Source organism: Lycium ferocissimum, unplaced genomic scaffold, assembly GCF_029784015.1.
Source record: "Lycium ferocissimum isolate CSIRO_LF1 unplaced genomic scaffold, AGI_CSIRO_Lferr_CH_V1 ctg16775, whole genome shotgun sequence".
Lineage (NCBI taxonomy): Eukaryota > Viridiplantae > Streptophyta > Magnoliopsida > Solanales > Solanaceae > Lycium > Lycium ferocissimum.
The window spans coordinates 17,534-39,232 of NW_026716804.1; the positions used below are offsets into that span (position 1 = coordinate 17,534).

At 35.9% G+C, this 21,699-nt stretch overlaps 1 protein-coding gene across 2 annotated transcripts; it reads right to left on the reverse strand.

Moving 5' to 3' along the window:
• Positions 1–13,767: 13,767 nt before the first annotated feature.
• Positions 13,768–15,766, reverse strand: LOC132042636 (uncharacterized). 2 transcript variants are annotated; one of them, XM_059433170.1, is made up of 4 exons: positions 15,668–15,766; positions 14,680–15,591; positions 14,228–14,596; positions 13,768–14,144 (listed from the first exon to the last, which is right to left on the reverse strand). In XM_059433170.1, exons 1-4 carry the CDS (start codon positions 15,683–15,685, stop codon positions 13,965–13,967), a joined length of 1,479 nt encoding a protein of 492 aa, XP_059289153.1. In that variant the 5' UTR covers positions 15,686–15,766; the 3' UTR covers positions 13,768–13,964. The 2 variants fall into 2 exon arrangements, with proteins under 2 accessions (XP_059289153.1, XP_059289154.1); XM_059433171.1 differs by having other exon boundaries at positions 13,976–14,140.
• Positions 15,767–21,699: the final 5,933 nt, after the last annotated feature.

Below are 21,699 nucleotides of genomic sequence, written 5' to 3' on the forward strand. Positions count from 1 at the left end.
TCCCTTCTGAATTTTCTCCCTAATAAAATGACAGTCTATTTCTATATGCTTTGTTCCCTCATGGAACACTGGATTGTGTGCAATCCGTATAGCCGCTGTAATTGCGCGTGTATAGCAATAGGGTGATCAATGCTCAAATTTAGTTCCTTTAGTAATCCCGTGCTTGAGATAATTTCAAATTACCACTCGTCGTAGTGGCCAAACTCTCCCGTATTCTATCGCAGAGCTTCTTGACACTACTGTTTGCTTCTTTGATTTCCATGACACAAGTGAGTCTCCAAACTTAATCATGAACCCTGTCACTGATCTTCTAGTTATGGGACATGAAGCCCAGTCTGCATCACAGTATGCAGTTACTATATGATTGCAACTGCTTGAGAGCAACAGGCCTTGTCCAGGCTGATGTTTAACATATCTCACTATCCTTAGTGCAGCTTCCATGTGTGACTTCTTAGGATGTTGTAGAAATTGACTTAAACTCTGAACAGCAAATGATATATCAGGTCTTGTTACGCTTAAGTAAAGTAACTTTCCTATGAGTTTTTGATAGGCAACTTGATCAGCTGGAATATCTTCCTCAGATGTGACCTGTATTCCTTCATCATACTCTTTTGAGGTGAGCTTGACATTAGTGTCAATGGGTGTGCCAGCTGGTTTGGTACCTGCAAGTCCTACCTCTGATATGAGCTCCAATGCATACTTCCTTTGATGCATTGTGATGCCCTTACTTGATCTTGCAAATTCAATCCCAAGAAAATATTTCAACTCTCCAAGGTCTTTCATTTTGAAATTATGTTGTAAAGCTGTCTTTGTTTCTTCAATTACTGTCAAGCTATCTCCTGTGATCAGCATGTCATCTACATAGACCAATATAATTACAGTACCTTGATCATTCTTCCTGATAAACAATGAGTGATCAAACTGACTTTGCTGAAATTTGAAGCTGAGTAAGGCTTCAGACAGTTTTGCATTCCATTGTCTTGGTGCTTGTTTTAGGCCATACAAAGATTTGACCAATCTACATACTGAATTCTCCCACTGATTGGCAAATCCCTGAGGTAATTCCATATATATCTCATCATATAAGTCTCCTTGTAGAAAAGCATTATACACATCCATTTGATGGATGTGCCGTTTCGTGTTCTTGCTAAGGCCAAAACTTGATTCGTTACCATTTTCACCACGGTGAGAATGTCTCTTGATAGTCAATCCCTCTTTTTGGCTATACCCTTTAGCTACTAACCTTGCCTTGAACCTCTCCACTTCACCATTTGCTTTATACTTAATCTTGTATATCCACCTGACCAATTGCTGTTTTTCCTGGAGGCAATTTAACTATGTCCCAAGTGTGATTGCTCTCCAATGCTGATATCTCCTCCTTCATAGCTTGAATCCACTTTGGTTCTTTAGCAGCTTCTTTATAAGTAGTTGGCTCTGTCAGAGTTGAGAATGCAGCAATATATGCTTGATATTTAGGACTTAACTTGTCATAGTTAATGTAGCTATTTAGTCCATATGCAGCATCTTCATGTATATTCAAACTAACAAAATCCTTCATCCAAACTGGTGGTTTGGTACCCCTTGATGACTTTCTTGTTTCCTGAACTACAGTTGTTGACTCTTGTATTGGTTGTTCAATCTGCAACTCTGAGCTTTGCTGACTATGTAGCTCAGCTATGGATTCTTGTGCATGATCTTCATGTGTCCTACTTTGTGTTTCTGCACCTTGCATTTGATCCTGCATCTGTCCCTCATCTTGTCTATATTGGTGAGTAAGCCTAAAATCGAATATACTCAGGCCATTGTGGGATATCTTCAACTGCAGTGTCTTTGAAAACATAAGTGGATGTTGTATCCTTCTTTTGAAATGGGAAGATTCCCTCTTTGAATATAACATCCCTGTTAACAAAGAAACTATTATTAGCTAAGTCATACAACACATACCCTTTTTGCACATCAGAATAGCCCATGTGTATAGCTGGTTTTGACCTTGACTGCATTTTATCATGTTGAGTCATATCTTTGGCAAAACATAAGCAACCTAGTACTCTTAAGTGACTGATATTTGATTGTTTAGCATGAAATCTTTCATATGGTGAAACACCATTAAGCATCAAGTAGGCAACCTATTAATCACATATCTTTGCCCGAATGCGGTGTCCCGAACAATAGAATATGAGCACGAATCCTCATAGCTCTAGTTACTTCTAAAATGTGCCTATGTTTTCTTTCAACTACACCATTTTGTTGTGGTGTATAGAAACGGAGTCCTTTGATGAACTATGCCTAATTCTTGAAACATAGTAATGCAAGTGTTATTTAGAAATTCGAACCATTATCGAGTTCGATGACTTTGATAGTTTTATCATGCGATTTTTAACCAATCTAAAGAAGCTGCTTTAAGCAAGTACCTACGTGATTTATTTTTCGTTAGTATTACCCGTGTAAACCTTGAGTAGTCATCAACAATAGTTAGGAAAAACTTATTGTCATCAAAAGTTGGAATTTTATAAGCACCCCAAAGATCTACATGAACCATTTCAAGTCTGTCACTAGTTTTTATATGACTAGGCTAAAAGGGCAATCTAGATTGTTTGGCACATGGGCATATAGTGCAATTATCTATACTACTCCTTACATCACTAGAATTACAGAGAAAAAGTCTATTCAAAAACGAGTAAGAAACTGTGGCCAAGTCTTTTATGCCACAAGCTAATATCTTGACTGCACACTGCATCCTCAGGATTCTTCACTGCTAGACTGACATGTTTTCCATTATATGTATGTTGATTCAGCAACAAGTATAAACCAGCTTCTTCTCTACCAATCTCCTTCACCCTTCCAGTGAAGAGATCCTGAAACACACAAAAGTCAGGAAAAAACTTTGCAGAACATTGTAATTCTCTGGTTAGTTTTGAAACTGAAAGTAAGTTGTACTTGAATTTAGGGACCAAAAACACATTAGATATTGTGCTGTTTTTAGATATTGAACTAGTTCCAATATGAGACACTTGAGTAATGTCACCATTAGGCAAATGTACTCTTTTTGGAACTACGAGTTCCTTATTGTGTCTTGATTTAATAATTTTGCATCAGAGGCCATGTGGTTAGTGGCTCCTGTATCAATAATCCATTCAGGACTATTGTTATCAGTAGCTACTAATGCCATGTCCTCTACCATACCTACTACATCACTTCTTGCATTTTTGAAGACACGATTGAATTGACATTATGACTCTTGTTGAGCAACGAACAATCGATCATCGCTCTCTAGTAAATGCATTTCCTATCGTAGTTGCATCACCTCTTCCATTTTGAGAACCATATCCTCCCATATTATTGCCTTGTCCATGACTAGATCTGCCCATTCATATTATAAGGCACAGATGCTTGTTGAACATTACAGTCTTGAGTGTTGACTGGTCCAAGATCCATATTTGAACTTTCTCCTACTGCATTATAAGCAGCACCATACCTTTGATTCTGACCAGTTTTCCTGTCTATCATACCTTTCTTGGACTTGAAATCAGAAGGATATCCTACTAGCTTGAAACATGTGTCTTTAGTGTGACCCTTACTTACAAAATTCACGGATCAATTTGTTATAAGGTTTCTTAAATTTCGATGTCCATCCGATTTGAACCACCTTGACTCCCATTATTTTGACTCATATTATTCCTTGAATACATTGCTAAATCAATGTTTACAATCGTGACACTTGGATTAGTCCTAGAATTCCCGAACTAGGTGCTTCTGACTTTTTGAGACTCATCACCGATCACTAGAGAGTAGGCTTGATTTACGTTGGGCATAGGATTCATCATAAGTATTTGGCTTCTAACGAGGAGTAAGCATCATTCAAGCCCATCAAGAATTGAAACGACTTCATTTTCTGTAAGTGTTCTACAAACGCTTTTGACTTAGAACAATTACAACCAGGAGCTGGTACCATTGACTCAAATTCTACCCACAAACTCTTTAATTTTGAGAAGTACACAGACACAAAAGCTGTGCCTTGACTTAGAGTGGCTATTTCTTTATGTAGATTATAGGTTCTTGACCCATCAATTTTATTAAATCTTTCACACAGATCTTGCCATACCACCTGAGCACTAGTAGCATACATAATTCCTCCTAGTAAATTCTTTGAAACAGCATTCATTACCCAAGAAAGAACTATTGCATTCACTCTCTCCCAATGATCCCACATAGTCTCAGGGTAATTCTCTTTACTACAGCCACCAGTTACTAATCCCAACTTATTTCTTCCTAAGAGAGCAAGTTTCATAGAGTTAAACCAGATAGAGTAATTTTCAATACCTGTAAGTTGGAAAGAAATGATCTGAATTCCACTTACATCTGCAGGAGACAAGAACAGTGGGTGATTATAGTCAATGCCAGAACTTTGTTGTGATCCATTCACACCAGATGAACTTCCTGGTAATGTACCACCATTTAAACCATTCAAAGCTCCAGTTTGTGCACCAGAACCATCTCCAGTCGAGACACCAGATACACCATTCACAGGATTCAAGTTTTCCATTTATTCTTGAAAGAAATTAGAACACTAGTGGTTTGCGGAAGCAAGACTTAGAACCTTGACTTGTTCATAAGTAAGAAATAGAGATGAAGATGAATATACTAACAAGCTACACAGCCTGCTCTGATACCATGTTATAATGTGTGAATATACAGAATATACACTGGATATACAGTGTATCAATGATCACAGATATTGAAGCTGTAAAATGAAAGTAATTGTATGGAAGTTAAGAGATGATGAAGAAAAGTAATTTTCATTAGAATGTGATAACTGATCATGAATACAATGCATCATATATATATAACTACTCACTAGCTTAGAGTTACTTATAACTAACTATGTGAACACTTATCTTCTAGAAGCTTTCAAGTCTTTAACTACCTCTAATTATCTTGATATTTATACAAAGACTGATCTGTCCTTCTATCTCTAATTATCATCCACTAAGTATCATCTACACCCTTGGACGGATTTTCTCGGCAAAAGTAAAGTAAGAAGAAAAGGAAGTAGAACAAAAATTATCTTCTCTGCGAGATTTTATGTTTTTTGGGCGGATTAATGTTTGGGTTGGGCAAGTAGGAAAACCAGGAAATTTTCAGTAAAATAGGCGGATGAAGAGTATATTTAGACCTTTTAAGATAGTCCAGGAGCATTTTTGGGCCTTTTCCGATAAAAAATAATAATAATATGACTACACTATCAGCGATAGCTTAAATTGCTTCATGATTTGTCCTTAATCACTCCTCCTGAACCAATTATACGCATGATATGAATGTATAGATGAAATTAATCATATACCGGCTTCTACAAATTCCAGCTTCAGTGAACGAGTAGTAATACACAGAATACCTGATAGTAAACATTTCAACCAAGTTGGTGATTTAAGATAACTATCTTAATTACATAAATTAGTAACCTAAGAAATTGGACACCTAACTTTTGCAAGTTTTATTGTCCTTATTGTAGAAAACTAATCTGTAGGAATAATGATTAATTAACAATATATCTTTTCATAACAAGTAGTGATTAAATTGGGTACGAAATACTTTTAGATACCGCACACGTTTTAATCGTCTCTCCACATGGCCTCTAGCTACAATATTTAAATGAGATAAATGTGTATAAGGCGAATCAGGTGTTAATTGATAGTCGTTTAACCCATTTTTTTTTTTTTTTTTTTTAATACCCTTTATAACCCACTTTTTATACTACTTGTATAAATCACGTTGCCTCCATTGTTCTCAACTGTTGTAAATAGGGAAAATGACACAAATGATTTGGTATAAATAATCCCATCTGTTGTGCTTCATCTATTCCCAAACTCAAAAATTAGCCCATAAACTATTCCCATTTGGTAGCCAAATCTGTAGCAAGCCTTTTGTGGCAACTTTTAGTCGCCACAAAAGATTTAAAAAGTCGCCACTAAAGCGGGTGGTCATGACCCCATCGCTTTTTTTTTATTTTTTAAAAAATCGATTTTTGTGGCGACTTGTAGGGTTTTTACGGAAAAATCGAGTTTTTTTAGTGGCGATTAAAAAGTCGTCACTAAAGGTTAAATATCCCAAAACATGTATAATATGTGTATATGTAATAAGAAATATCCCAAAAAACTCTGAGGCGATTTTTGTATATAATATGTATCGTTTGTGTATAAAAATATGTATCAGTACCTATCTATAATGTATAAGCGTATAAAATATGAATCACTAAGGTATGTATCATTTTTGTATATACTATGTATCATTTGTGTATATAATGCGTATTATAGAATATAAAATTATATCATTTTTGTATATAATATATATCATTTTTGTATAGAAAGTGCATATATAATTCCAGCATGTGTATATAAACTATATCAGTCTTGTATAGAAAGTGCATCATACGTATAAAAAATGTATCGTAGAAATCGTATCATTGTGGTATATAATATGCATCACTATTGTATATGTTAAAATAAATATCATATCATTATTGTATAATATGTGTATAATATATGTATAATTAACGTATAATTTATCTATAATAAATGTAAGATTAATTTCAGCATATGTATATAAAATGTATAATTCTTATATATAAAGTGTATACATAATTCCAACATATGTATATATGTTGTAGCAGCCCTTTATTGGCAACGTATTTGTGGCGACTACAAAAAGTCTTTTTTTTTTTTAATTGGTACATTGGGTATTGGCATACCTTGGCATTATTTTGCCCCGCCGGCCATTTTTTGGCATTATTTTGGGCCGAACGGACACCTAGTGGGATTAAGCCCAGACAGTGGTTAAATGTGGGATTAGTTTGGCTGAGTGGACACACAGTGTTCTTTTCCCTTGTAAATAGGCTAGACGGGCCAGATCAAGTTAAAGTAGTTGGGCCTGGAAGTAATCAGGTTAATATCACAAGTACCAAGCATGGGTATGCCAACCATATTATGAAAGACTACACAAGTCATATAGAATACTATCCTCTTATCAACATCAACATCAACAAGTGAGGTATCACAATATTATGAACAAGATATATCAGTAGTCTCCAATATCTACTATTACCACGCGATATCAAGCCAATAACAATAGAGCAATCAAGTTACAACATAACGGGGTGACTAGCCCCAATCACGCAACAGGGCCCAACCTAAGACAATATCCAATCTAACTTCATACCCGAAGGTTTACATGCTTTCTCCGACAATATGGTCTAAATATATGCTTCCCTACACAAAGTCTCACCAAGGGTAAGCCATAATCCCGGATGGCGAACGTGCAATAATGCCAATAATCACACCTTAGCCTTTCCTTTCCTTGAGCCTCGAGATCAAGAAAGTATATTCATATTCGAAATCTAAATTAGAAATCATAAAGATCGATATCCATATTGCTATCATTCAAATTGTGTGGTTTTAAACCAACCCTAGAATTTGGGGAAAAGGGGCCCACAAGGGCAAAATGGGAAATTCAGGGGTAAATTATTCAATTAAACACTAGGTGATCAAAACCCATCAACTAATTGCTAAATTAACTCAGGAATTCATCCAATTTCGAAATCCAAGCAAAACCCCAAATTTTGGGTATAAACCCTAACTGTAGAATTCAAGAATTCAACACTAATAATGGAAGGTATATGATTAACAACCTTAGATACATCATAATCTAGCATAAATCCAATCAATTACATCATTTAAAGCAACCTAGGGAGTCTAACCAAATTTATGAACTTCTCAAGAAAGACCCATTAAACCTTCTTTCATGAAAATCCTAATTTTCTACTTTAAAAATCATGGATTAAAGCTTAAACCAAGGGAATGAATCAAAAGGAAATACTTAGATTATGGTGTAGACCATACCCATGGAAGAAACTTGAAGAACATCCTTGAATTCTCCCAAACCCAAACTTTCAAGATAAGAGAAACTCCAACAACATTAATAGCCGAAAACGCCGAGAGGTTCTGCCTCGTTTCTAGTGTCCAATGATCCCAAAGCTCGCTTTTGATGTCTCCAATGGATTCCTTGTGAAATTCCAGTCAAGTTAGGCTTTTGAATCACTCCATTTGACCTTATAATGAATGACATATGTTGATTTCAATATTTGGAAAAGTGCAGATTTTTAAATACGAATTCAATAGCAATTTTGTAATTAATCTGAAAAATCTGGCAACTCAATTCTTAGTAAAATGACCATAATTCCCTCATACGATGTCGAAACTTGATGATTCCAGTTGCTATGGTTCCAAATTTACAATACGGATATAATGATTTAGTCGAAACACGAATTAAAGGCCGTTTGCTCAATATGTTGTCCTTTCTGCTCAAACTGACGTCGAAACCGAAAACAATCACCATACAACCTAAACTTATCCAAAGCTCATTGGAATTCAACCAAACTTTGTGGACATGTCCAAAATCATCATACAAACTTATTGAAACTTTCAAAACATCGACACGGGTTCATCTTGACCCGATATTGACGGTGGTCAACTCCAATTCCAACTTAACCAGCTTCTCAACCAATGACCCAAATCACACCCGAACCCTTTGGGAACCAAACCAATGACACCACTAAGTCATAAATCACCTTCCGAACCTAATGAAACTGTCGAATTCAATTACAGGCACGTTTACCCAAAAGTCAACTTCGAGTCAAACAGTTTTCGCTTTAAGACCAAATTTTTTAAAAGTCATTCCAAAATTCAAAACGATGGCTACAGAACTGTGTCACCGGTCCCCGCAGATCAAAATAGTACTAACAACGCTGGGGGACGAGTCAACGAGGGCAACAACAATAAAACGCAATAACGACCAAACGGGTCGTTACAGAAAGTTACAATATTCACTGATCACGCAGCTTTAAAGCATCTCCTAACAAAGAAGGATGCTAGACCTAGACTGTTAAGATGGATACTCCTCTTACAGGAATTTGATGTTGAAATAAAAGATAGAAAAGTATAAGAAAATCAAGTAGCTGATTATTTGTCACGTTTGGAGAACCCTCTTACGGAAATATCCGATATCAAGGAAGAATTTCTCGATGAACATATCTATGTAATCACAGCAGTTGTAAACCAGCCATCTTGGTTTGCTGACATCGCCAATTATTTGGCTAAAGGATGGATCCCAAAAAAAATTTCTTATGAACAAAGAAAAAGGCTAAAAAAAACATGCAAGACATTACTACTGGGAAGATCCTTACCTATTTAAATTTTGTGCAGAGACAATAATCAGAAGATGTGTACCAGAGACCGAAATGAACAACATCTTAACTCATTGTCACGATGGAGCAGCAGGAGGACATTATGGAGGAAGAAAGACAGTCGCAAAAGTACTTGAAGTTGGTTTTTTCTGGCCTACTCTGCTCAAAGACGCAAGAAATTATGTCGCCGCTTATGACAAATGCCAAAGAAGCTGTAACATTTCGAAACAAGACGAGATGCCTCTTAACTTTATTCTGGTATGTGAAATAGTTGATGCGTGGAGCATTGACTTTATGGGTCCTTTCCCTGCTTCAAATGTTGCGAATAAAATTTAGTGGCTTGATTATGTTTCAAGGTGGGTAGAAGCAATTGCTACTAGAACAAATGATGCTCGTGTTGTTTGTACTTTTCTCAAAAAAATATTTTTTCTAGATTCGGAACTCCACGAATTATCATAAGTGATCAGGGAACTCATTTTATAAACAGACAATTCGCTAATTTATTGTCAACATATGGAGTAACTCATAAAATAGGAACTCCATATCATGCTCAAACAAGTGGGCAAGTAGAAGTATAGAGAATTGAAAAGAATTTTAGAAAAAACTATTCGTTCCTCTCGTAAAGATTGGTCTTTAAAATTAGATGATGCTTTATTGGCATACAGAACTGCTTTCAAAACTCCCATAGGCACATCTCCTTATAGACTTGTTTTTGGAAAAGCTTGTCATTTACCTATGGAATTAGAACGTAAAGCATATTGGGCCATAAAATTGTTGAATCTAAATTTTCCAAATGCGGGTAAAAATTGTTTGTTGCAACTTGATGAATTGAAGGAGTTCAGACTTCAAGCATATGAAAATGCTAAATTGTACAAAGAAAAGACAACAAAAAATGGCATGATAACCTCATTTGCCATAAGGATTTAAAATTGAGACCATGTTCTGTTGTACAATAGCTGATTAAGGCTATTTCCAGGAAAATTCAAGTCACGTTAGACAGGACCATACATCGTAACAGAGGTAACCCCCAATGGTGCCATTGAAATACAACATATGGATGGGGGAGAAAAATTCAAAGTGAACGGTCATCGGTTGAAACCTTATGTCACCAGAATATTTGATAAACGAGCTTCAACAATTCTTTTTTACTTAAAAAGAATATAAGTCGAGCTAATGACGTTAAACTCAGAACTATTTTCTTATTCCCTCTTTCATATATTAAATAAATTTTAGTGGTTAGAAGTATAATATTTACTTTTAAGTATATTTTAAATAAATATATATAAATAAAAGTTTTTAATATATATATATATATATATATTTGCAGGTTTACATCCCCTGAGCTGACATATTTTTTTTCTTTTGCTGCAACTTAGTCTTTGAAATAAGAGAGATACCCCAAGAAGCAAGAAATAAAGAAATACATTTAAAATTGTGGGTGGAATTCACAAGCACTGGGAAAAAAGAAAAAAGAATCAGGGAAGTCCTTTTATTTCCTTTTGCTTTTAATTTGTGTGTCATGAGGACATGACATTATTTAAATGTGGGGATAGAGGAATTTATTTTTAGTATACAGATATATTGTGTAAACAAAAATAAACAAACAAAAAAGTATGTATTATTTTATTTATTATTATTATTTTGTATTTCTCTGTTATAATTTAACTTAAAATATAAAAAAAAAAATTGTCAGTTTAATTTAAAAAATGGGAAAAAAAAAACTGAGTTGCTTTATTCGTAAAGTAACTTATTTCATGTACTTCCATGGATTTCTTGTTCGGCTCTTTGACATGGTCATAATATTTTGAACCGAACACTTTTTAGGACTTTTAGTTATTTTCTTTATTTTGCTAAATAAGTTGGCTAAACTTGGTTTGATTTGAAAATCATGAGACTTAAAAAGATGGATTTAATTGAGTATCATTCATGAGTTGTATGACTACCTTTCCAAACTCATACTTGCTTATTGGTGATTGAAATCATGGTGTTCACTAGTCCCAAGTGCATTGTGTGGTCAGTATATATTACCTAGTTCTCATGTTTATTTGGAAATCTAGAACTTGCCTTGAATGTGGTTTGAGGCGAAATTCTAGGTTGATTTTTGAGTTGAGAAATAAAAGTAGGCCTTCCTTGTTAAACCATGGCCTAAATTAACCTACCCTGATGATTTTTATCCCTTGCTAGCCCCGTTGAGCCTAAATGAATTATCCCTTATTTATTGATCACCAAGTCTTAACCCTTAGCCTTTTTGTTATTACGACTTGCTATTTGTTCGCCCTATTTCCTTTAGGCACTTCGAGAGTTGATTTGAATGCAGAAAATTTAGTGTGAATGTTGAAAAGAAAAAAAGAAAAAAGGACAATTAATTGAGATTGTTGATCTTTTGAAGATGTTGTCTGAGACAAAACAAAAATGTTGAAAATTTGAAGGAAAAAAAGAAAAGAAAAACGAGAGCAACAAACCGATGTTGGCAACTCCATTTTCAAACAGCAAATAACAAAAATTGTGAAAAGATTGAAAAGAAAAGAGGTTTATTGTTTAAAAAGAATTGGAAGGCAATTGTGCTTATGCGAGAAAGTGTAGTGTAGTGCCTAAAGGAAATTTGAGCCACTATTATCCATATGTATCCTACCTGTCCCTAAGCCTACATTACAATTTTATAAAAGCGCTACATGATCTTAACTCAAAGACTCCTACATTAGTGGAGAACCACATGATAGGCAAGCTTATGGCTATTTCCGGTAACATGAGATGCTTCTTTGTTGAGAGTGAGTGAATTTCTACATATGCCCTTCTTTGTTCTATAATAAATATATTGTGTGATATAAGGGCATCTCTCTCCATCTGGTGAGACACACTTGGGATAGAAAATGTTGTTATTTCACTTTTCAATAAGTAAATATGAGCACGGTTAAAGGTTGTTAAGCTCATGTGAATCATCTTAGTCAATTCTTCTCTACCAAAACTTCTCATGATTTTACTTAAAATATTTAGCCACTATCGTTAATAATCGTCTTTGCTCGAGGACGAGCAAATATTTAACTGGGGGGGTATTTGATTAGATAAAAATATCATATATAAATTAAGTTGCTCTTTAATTTTAATACTAATATTTTTATATTTCTTTGCAGAAAATGTCGTGATTTTGATAAGAGATCAATATCTCATCAATTAAAGAGCTATGTGGCAAAAGAGATTCAAGTACGTTTTATAAAGGAAAATATCCCACAAAAACAAAATGCTAAAATAAAAAAAAAATGAGAGAGGAACGAAGTGCTCCAAAGATGGAAATAATTATGCAAATTTTCCTCAACCGTGGGACCAACCAAATTGAAATAAAACTAAAAATTAAAAAGAAGGCCAAACCCATCGGCAGACATCTGTGGTCGTCCACTTCTTTCACTTGAGCACCTAAAGTGGACCTTGTTTCATTTAGACACCCCAGGTGGGCAATACCTGTTCCAGTTAGACAATTTTTGCACCGTTGGCATGTCGCGTGTTATCAGTCAAAAAAACACGCGTGTAACCTTTTTTTTAATCCTATGTGGCGAGCCAACGGTATTATTACTTCCCCTTTTATATATATCATCTTCCCCACTTCAAAATTAAATCCAATTTAGCCCTAATTTTAGCCCCTTTTCACGATCAATTTTTTTCCTCAAATTCAAGCTAATATTTTCTGCTTCTTGCTAATATTTTCTGGTTCATCACGTTCGTTCTTCCATTGTTGTTACTATTATGTCGAGCTTATCCGACTCTTTCATGGAGTTTTTTTATAAACATGCCCGATATTGTAGATGTGGTAATGAAGCATTATTGAAGACTTCTTGGACTCAATTAAACCTGTGTCGCGTATTTTATGTTGTAAAATACCAAAGGTAAACTTATATCTTCATTCATTCCTTATTTAATTATTTATTAGATGATTAATTGTTGGGTTGAAAATTGGTTTTGTAGAAAATGGGTGGTTGTGATTATTTCTTTTGGATGGAAGATAGGCACCCGCACAAAACAAATAGGGTGATCTGGGGTTTGTTGAAGAAAGTGAAGGCTTTTGAAGAGAAAAGAATTCGAGCAAGAAATATGCTCATTAACACATGCCATTGTTGCTGGTTTTGTGATGCTCGGGATATGGAAAATCAAGCCAAATTGTTAGATGGAGCAGGACAATACATGCTCCTTAAGTAGTTGCCTTTTGCTAAGTTGTGTAGTTGTAATATTGTTAGGATTCTTGGAATGTAATTTGGTTACTGCATTGTTGTGACAATTTTGTATTTTGGCATGGCTGAACTTTGGCCAACAGTCACTCATGTAAACCAGCATTTTGAATGAAATGAAATGAAATGTTGTTTTGTCTATGCTGTATTTGCCAACAATGCTCTGTTTTGAGCTCACACAGTTGCATAAAAACCTGGCCTGCTTCCAATAAGTTTATGCTACATATTATTGCCAACAACAGGTAGGCCAATGTTATTTAACACCAACAGCAGCTATAATTACATTAGCACAACTGTTTAAACACCAACAACAGGTAACCCCAAATAGTAGCTAATATATTAACATGCTCAAGAATGAGCTCAAAGTTAGCATACAAGTAGCCAAAAGCAAACATTAAAATACTGCAAATTGTTTACTGCTACATACAAGTATCAGATTGCCAAAATAACCATCCAAAAAGAGAAATTGTTTGGTGCCATATTACATTGCCAATTAAGTACTACATCCTATCCTAATACTGCCAGTTCTTCTTCTTCTTCTTGTTTGCCATCTGCTTCAATTGGGGGCCAGTGACAGCTTCCTTGTTTTTCCATCTCAATCCTCTAGCTTTATAACCAAGGTCTATGCCTGTTGGACTTGCATCCTTGTAAGCTGAACCAGTTTCTAGAATCCTTTGGCTTGATGTTCCTGGCTGCATTTTAGCAGAAAAATGAAGCATAGTCAGTTTTGTTACATGTAGTTGTGTTTTAGAGACCAAAGTTAGAATTGACTTACATTTAGTATTTGAGTTCCACTTGTACTTGTGTATATGCCAAATCCAACATCAGCTGCCCTCTTGTGTCCCCTACTTGCAGGTTCCTCTCCAGTTGCAACCTTGGCTCTCTTCTGTCCAGCAACTTGTCTTCTTCTAGGAGGTAGTTGACTTGTTATTCCTCTTGTAATAGGAATACTTGTATCTGTAGGTGGGGCTGGCTGGCTTGAGCTTCTAACTCTTTTTGATTGATTCACCCTCCTAACTCTAGTTGTATCATCACAAACTGCTGCTGAAGGTGTAGGCTGGCTTAAGCTTGTAGGTGCAGTTTGGCTAGGTGCTTCTGCAGGGTCTTGTAAACTTTGGCTAGGTGCTTCTGCACCTGGCACAACCTGCATATTTAAAGGCAGTAACCAACTTAAAAACCCAAAATACATGATAAACAAGTTAACCAACTCAAAGAAAACTATTTTACCTTGCAATATTTCTTGTTATGTCCTTGTTGATGACACTTTGAACAAGTTATTTTCCCCCCTTTTCCGGACACCTTTCCATACCTCATCTTTTTTGGTTCATCTTTGCCTTTTGTTCTTTTCTTCTTCGGCCTGCCAGGCATTGGTTTAGGTGCAGGAGGCTCAATCTTTGGATTGTTTGTTTCAAGCCACATCTTCATATTTGGAATTGGTTGGATGAAATGACTATATGCCTTTAAGAATGTATCCTTCCTATACCAATGCTCCACAAAGTGTTCAGGCTCTAGTTCTATGTGGTAGTATGCACAAACAACATGTTGGCATGGAATTCCTCTCAGTTGCCAAGTTCTACAACTACAACTCTTAGTACTCATGTTAACTGTATGCCTATACTCACCCTCTCCAATCTCAAATCCAACATCAGCATTCCAAAGAACCTTGCAGCCCCTAGCCATTTCCTTATTATCCTCTAAGGTAAGTCTAGCCATAGGTGAAATCTCAGCTATCCAAGTGTTGGCAAACTTAATCATATCACATTGTCTAGTCATTATCTTTCTCCTAATTTCCTCCAACATGGTTATAATTGATTTGTGTCTACAAGACAAGATCCATGAATTGAAGGTTTCACACATGTTATTCTCAACAACATCACACTTAGAATGCTCTTTAAAGTATGCCCTCACCCATGATTTTTCTGGATAATGCAATAAATCAGCACAAATATCTTTACCAAGTTTGCTCATTTTATCAAGCTCTGACCTGAATTTCACTTCAAAACTGGCCTTAGAACATCTCCAAAATTGTTTTCTTCTCTCTTCACCCTTCCATTCTTGATGCCAATTGGACCAAATGTGTCTTGCACATCTCCTATGCGCAGCATCAGGTAACAATTCTTCTACAGCAGCATGAAAACCCTTCAAAGAAAAGAAATTATTAAATAAACACTCAACAAGAACGGTGAGAAATTAAACAAGTTACTATGTACATTACCTTTTGCATGTCTGCCATCACAGTAAGACCTTCTCCGGTACCCAACCGTAAATCCTCTTTCAAGTAATTAATGAAAAAACTCTAACTATGCTTAGTTTCGAGTCAACAACGCCTAGGCTATAGGAAACATCTCGATTGTTTCCATTCTTGCCAACTCGCTACTAGCAGTTCACCTTTACAAGCACCCTTTAGAAAACACCCATCAAAACCTATTATTCTCCTACAACCTTCCATCCACCCCTTCTTCAATGCATCCAAGCAGACATAGAAGTACACAAACAAATTCTTCCCTAGACAACTTTCTCTCGTCCATCCTCACCCAAAGAACTACCGGGATTTGTCGTTTTATCATATCGAATAGTCACACAATCTTGCAAACTCTAAATTCCAATCACCCATAGACTCTCTTAGTATCTGCATTTTAGCTCGTAGCAAATTGTCCTACCAACATAAAGTCCTAACTTATCCACTCGCACATGTCTTGTATTTCCCATATTCTCAAAGATGGTCGCTTAATTATTTCATCCTTAAATCTAGCAGCAAGCCATTTGGTGTTGCACATTTTGTTCTTGTTAGAAGTTGTACACTTGTGTACAGGATGGTAGCTCTTAATCATAAAGTCACCAGAATCTCTATCTGTTGCAGCATAACACAACCACTTGCACTGTTTGTTACCCTTACACTGAGCCCTTACTTTACCAGGTTGATTAGGCCTTAACTTAAGACTAACTTTGTATTCTATTGCATAATCAGCCAATGCTTTCCTAAATACTTTTTCATTTTCAAAAACCATACCAAGTTCAAAAATAGCAACTACACAAGCTGGATCATACCTGACCTTTGTGCTCTTCCTTCTTTTTGGTAGTTCAACACCCCTTACGCATCGTATCTAACTCATCATTACCGTCATCACTACCACAATGGTATCAATATAATCCTCATCTCCACCTAATCTTCCCACATACCTAGCAGACTTATTTCTACCAATATCTTCAAAGCCTCTATCAACACCAGCTTCACCTAATGGTATTTCCTCTGTGTTATTTTTTTTCTTTCTAGGATTGGGGTTCCTTTTACTCCTCTTTTCAGCTCTAAGGTTTCTCAATTCTTCATCAACATCTGAATCATCAAGATCTGGAAAATCTGATTCAGAACTACTAGCAACATCTGATTGATCCCCATTTGTTGCAGCCCCATTCAGATCTGTTTCAGCACCATTCAGATCTGTTTCACCCCCATTCAAATTTGTTTCACCCCCATTTGGATCTGTTTCACCCCTATTTGGATCTGTTTCACTCACATTTGGAGTTGGAAATGCTTCAACCTCCTTTGGAGGTGTTTCAGCCTCCTTTGGAAATGTTTCGAAATTTATCCGGAACATTTACATCAGTATTTATACCCCTCCCACCCACGTGTTGCCTAGCTTCATCGATTGCCACATGGGTCATTAATACGATCATCACCCTGCGGCCCTACCAACAAACCAATTGGTTGTGGCAACTCATCCACCTCATCAATGCCATGGACCACAAACACATCAAACTCATCACCATGTTTTAAATCATTCACAAGCCCTAGTAATTGTCTATCAGAAGTAAGCTGAACAAAGGCACTATCATCAACCTTTTTGCCAAAAGAGAATCCAAGGACATTTGTGTACCCAAGATCTTTAGTGTATGCTTCCAACTCAACAAGACTAAAATGGTCTTTATCGATAGCAGCACCAAAGACCTCTAATTCCCCTTTGTACGTGGGACCCACTACAGGGTCTTCCACAACCTGCCCCCATGGTGAAAACAAGTAAGAATATAGTCGTCCATTTTATTCCCCAACAACCCACAACACACAAGCAATAGGAAATACCAAAAAAAACCCTAACTTTGACACTGAAATTCCCAAATAAACCCTAGTAAACAAATAAAGTGATAACAACCAGTTTCGTACCAAAACACCCTAATTTAAACACAATATAGCATACAAACACGAGAAAAGTTCAGTAGAACCTTAAATTTCTCCAATGTCGCAAATGAAGTTGAAACGAACAAAGTCCAAAGGGTCGATTTCCAGACTAAAAACCCGCAAATAAATGAAAATAATACCTTATGAGTGATTATTAACTAAGAATTAACGAAAATGGAGAAGATATTGAATGAAATCGACGAAAATTTTACCTCGATTTTCGTGGAAATCGCTCGATCGTTGCACTGAAGTGTGCATATGGAAATGGGTAATTTTGAGCCCTAATTTGGTGTTTAGTTGATTTGCCCGCGTGTGCAGTGATGTGGCCAATTAAAATGAGTTGGCATATGAGTTGGCACATCATTAATTGAGTTGGCACATTATTAATTGAGTTGGCAAAATTTAAATGAGCTGGCACAATGTAATTGGTCACTTAATCCACTTAGGATACAACTGATATACACGCGCTTGGGATTTAAAAAATCTGGTGCAAAAATTGTCTAACTGGAACAGGTATTGCCCACCTGGGGTGTCTAAATGAAACAAGGTCCACTTTAGGTGCTCAAGTGAAAGAAGTGGACGACCACAGATGTCTGCCGATGGGTTTGGCCTAAAAAGAAAAGACTCAAATGGTAGAAAATAGAAAGGCTTAAGTCATCGGCAGGCTCTTGAACTTGTTCAGAAATTCCACTTGGACATCCCAACTGAGCCCAGTATCATCTAAACACTTAATTTCTACCCAAAATATGTCATTTAGATAATTTCTACCCAAAATATGTCATTTAGATACCTCTAGCTTAAACCAAAAGTAAGAAACAATGCATGTAGTTCACGCTAGGGGTGTTTATGGTTCGGTTTGACTCGATTTTTGGTTAAAACCAAACCAAATCAATTAAGTTGATTTTTTTAATATTCAAATCAAACCAAACCATTATAGTATAAATTCTATCGATTTCGGTTTTTTCGATTTTATCGGTTTGGTTCGATTTTTGTGATTTTTTCATATTTTAAGAATATATTAATACAAAAAACCTTTGAATTAAATGGTAACTAAATACGGCTTTGACGTGATCCATTCAAATCTAAGAATCTTCTTAATTATTTCATTAACTTTATTTAGGCATAGGCCTATGGCTATGAGTATAGGAATTACAGAAACATAACATCTACTTTTCATGATTCTAGTTACCTCCTTACATATAGCCTTTTGATATTATGCAGGCCTCCAGAAGTTTTGTTATCTAGACTCATCGTGTTTATGAAGCATTGAGAAGAAAGCACAGAGGTTAAAACGGAAAATGATAAACAGAAAGACAAAGTCATCTACCAGATCTTTTTAAATTTCAATTGCCATTTTCTTCCCTTTAATTTGTTACGGATAAAATGTTAGTTTATTAGTAGTAATTCAGATGGCATGTAAAGAGAGAACCGTAAAACTGGATAAGGGGAAATTTTTTATTTTATCTTTAGCAAATTTTTATTTTATTTTACCTTAAACTTAAATGGGCTATACTTTTCTCTCCAATTATTTGAATTTATATTGGACTTGGTGGAGCTAAAATTTTGGAAGATATATATATATATATATATATATATATATATATATATATATATATATATATGTAACACCTCGTGCATTCGGGCTAAGATTTGTCTCATAAGACGGGGGTATAATGAACCCAATTTGAGTAGTGTATAAATGGTGTTTGAAACCCAATAAAGACATGAGAAGAGCCTATGGGCAAAGCAAAGTTGAAAGCCACTCTACGGGGCATGTTTGCAAGTGAGTTTGTAGAAGGTCTTACTTCCAATGACCATAACCCCTTTATTAATTTGGAATTTGGGAAAACTTCCTCCTTGAAAGTTGTAGATCTTTGAAATACCTTTCCAACGGTATATTATGGAGGTCAAACGGACATCTGTACAAAAAGTTATGCCCGTTTTACTAAAAAGTGTTCTGTCAGTCTACGGTGGAAACATACGAACCGTAAAAATTATACGGTGGAACATACGGTCCGTACAAATTATACGGGCCGTATATTTCAGCCGTATAATTGGTCCCGTAATGTCCAAATCACTGGAATGGTTTTACGGTGTGATATACGGTCCGTACAAATTATACGGGACGTGAAATGGAGCGTAAAATGGGTTCGAAAGTAATTATAAAACTTCGTTTTATGGCTTTTTCACTTCATTCTTCACACCCCCAAGCCCTAGAACGACCTTATATTCTCTCCCATCATCAAGAACACCAAGGTAAGCATACTCTAATCATTCCAAGTCAATTCTAATATATATCCTTGTAATCTAAACAATAAGTCATCATTCCTAACCTAGGGTTTTCAAGAAAACCCACCTCAAGGTTCAAGAATTCAAGATTTTGGAAATCTTCTTCAAAGTTAAAATCTTTGATTCAAGTTTTGGAGCGATTAAGGTATGTAGAACTTCCATCCACATGTGGGAACCTCTACGTTCTTCCCCATGCTCCGTTTCTTGATATCCATGAAGATCAAACCTAGGGCATTAAACCCAACATATTGGTAGCCCATAGTTACGTATCTATGCATATGAATTTTTGTATCTATATTCGTCATTGTATTCCTAATCTTCCATTATGGTTATTAGGAACCCTAGCTTAATCCATGAATCATGAATTCTTCCTCATGCATTCTCATTATGTTCATATGAAAGTTTATGATTTTATGTAGCAAGTCACATGCATGTTTTCAAGACAACTACTTATATAATTATGAACTATTGTTATTACTCATGAATCAAGAACATGTTTGCAAGACTACAACAAGTTATCTTATGAAACCATGTTACAAGTTATTTCGTGAAATCATGATTACAAGTTATTTATAAGTTATTTCACGAAAATCATGGGCTTCTTAGCCAACTATATCATGTTCATGTTTTGGGATTGCTTAGTTAACCGAGAAGAGCTCGGATAGCACGAAACTACGTTGCCACCGTAGGATAAGGGTTGTCGACAAGTAGGCAACACCTTCATTATGCGGTTTTGGATCCTTACATGCTATTATTACTTAAATCTCATATCCCCGGCAAGGTGCGAGTGTTCTCCTGGTAGGGCGCAAGTACCAGATCATGTTGTCGGTTACACTATAGCATTCCCCACGTTACAAGAAGTTTTATATACATGTATTTTCATTGAATTACTGTTTTCAGGCTTTACTCACGTTTCATGCTCATGTTACGTTTCATGCTCATGTTCAAGTTACATTCAGTTTCAGTTCATGTTCTATACCTATGTTGTGCCATGTTCTTCATTTCGGCGGGTTTTACATACTAGTACTATTCACCATGTACTAACGTCCCTTTTGCCGGGGCACACTTCACGGTGCGAATCTACCGATTTTCGGAGCATACACACAACGCGAGCAGGATCTCTTCGGTTATCGGCTTATTAGTGAGCCTACTCTCTCGGGGTTCAACATGGAGTCTATATTTAGTATGCGAGATTATGGTAGTCCGGGGCCATGTCCTGGTAGTCGTAGTCGGACATGTTTTAGAGGTTTCATAGACGAGATTATTAGTTCACGAGTCGTTATGCTTTCATGTTTTGACTATTATGTTTCATGAATTTTCATGCTATGAGATAATTTCAAGACTTTATTCCGCAAATTATATTTTCATGATTTATTTAAATAGCATCATATAGATATATTGTTTTGATGCCCATGTTGACAAGCAAGCCATGAGGTTCGCTCGGACACATGCAAGCAAGGCCAGTGCCGTGTTACGCCCGAGCCATGGTTCGGGGCGTGACAATATATATATATATATATATATATATATATATATATATATATTATATATATATATATATCGGTTTGGTTCGGTTTGGTTCGGTTTGATTCGGGTTTTTTTGGTTTAACACCAAGCGAAATGTTATCGGTTTTTTAAAATTTAAAACCAAATCAAGTCAGATCAAGACGATTTTCGATTTATTAAGTCGGTTTGACTAGGTTTACCGGTTCGGATCGATTTTTCGGTCTCATTTGAACACCCCTAGTTCACGCTAGCTGATGTGGTAAAAAAGCCAATAAAAA

Excerpts from the sequence above, each read along its gene's own strand:
- LOC132042636 (XM_059433170.1), bottom strand. Across the intron at positions 14,597-14,679 it reads ATAACAAGAAATATTGCAAG|GTTGTGCCAGGTGCAGAAGC; the intron begins GTAAAATAGTTT and ends TTAAATATGCAG. Across the intron at positions 14,145-14,227 it reads GTGGAACTCAAATACTAAAT|CCAGGAACATCAAGCCAAAG; the intron begins GTAAGTCAATTC and ends GCTAAAATGCAG.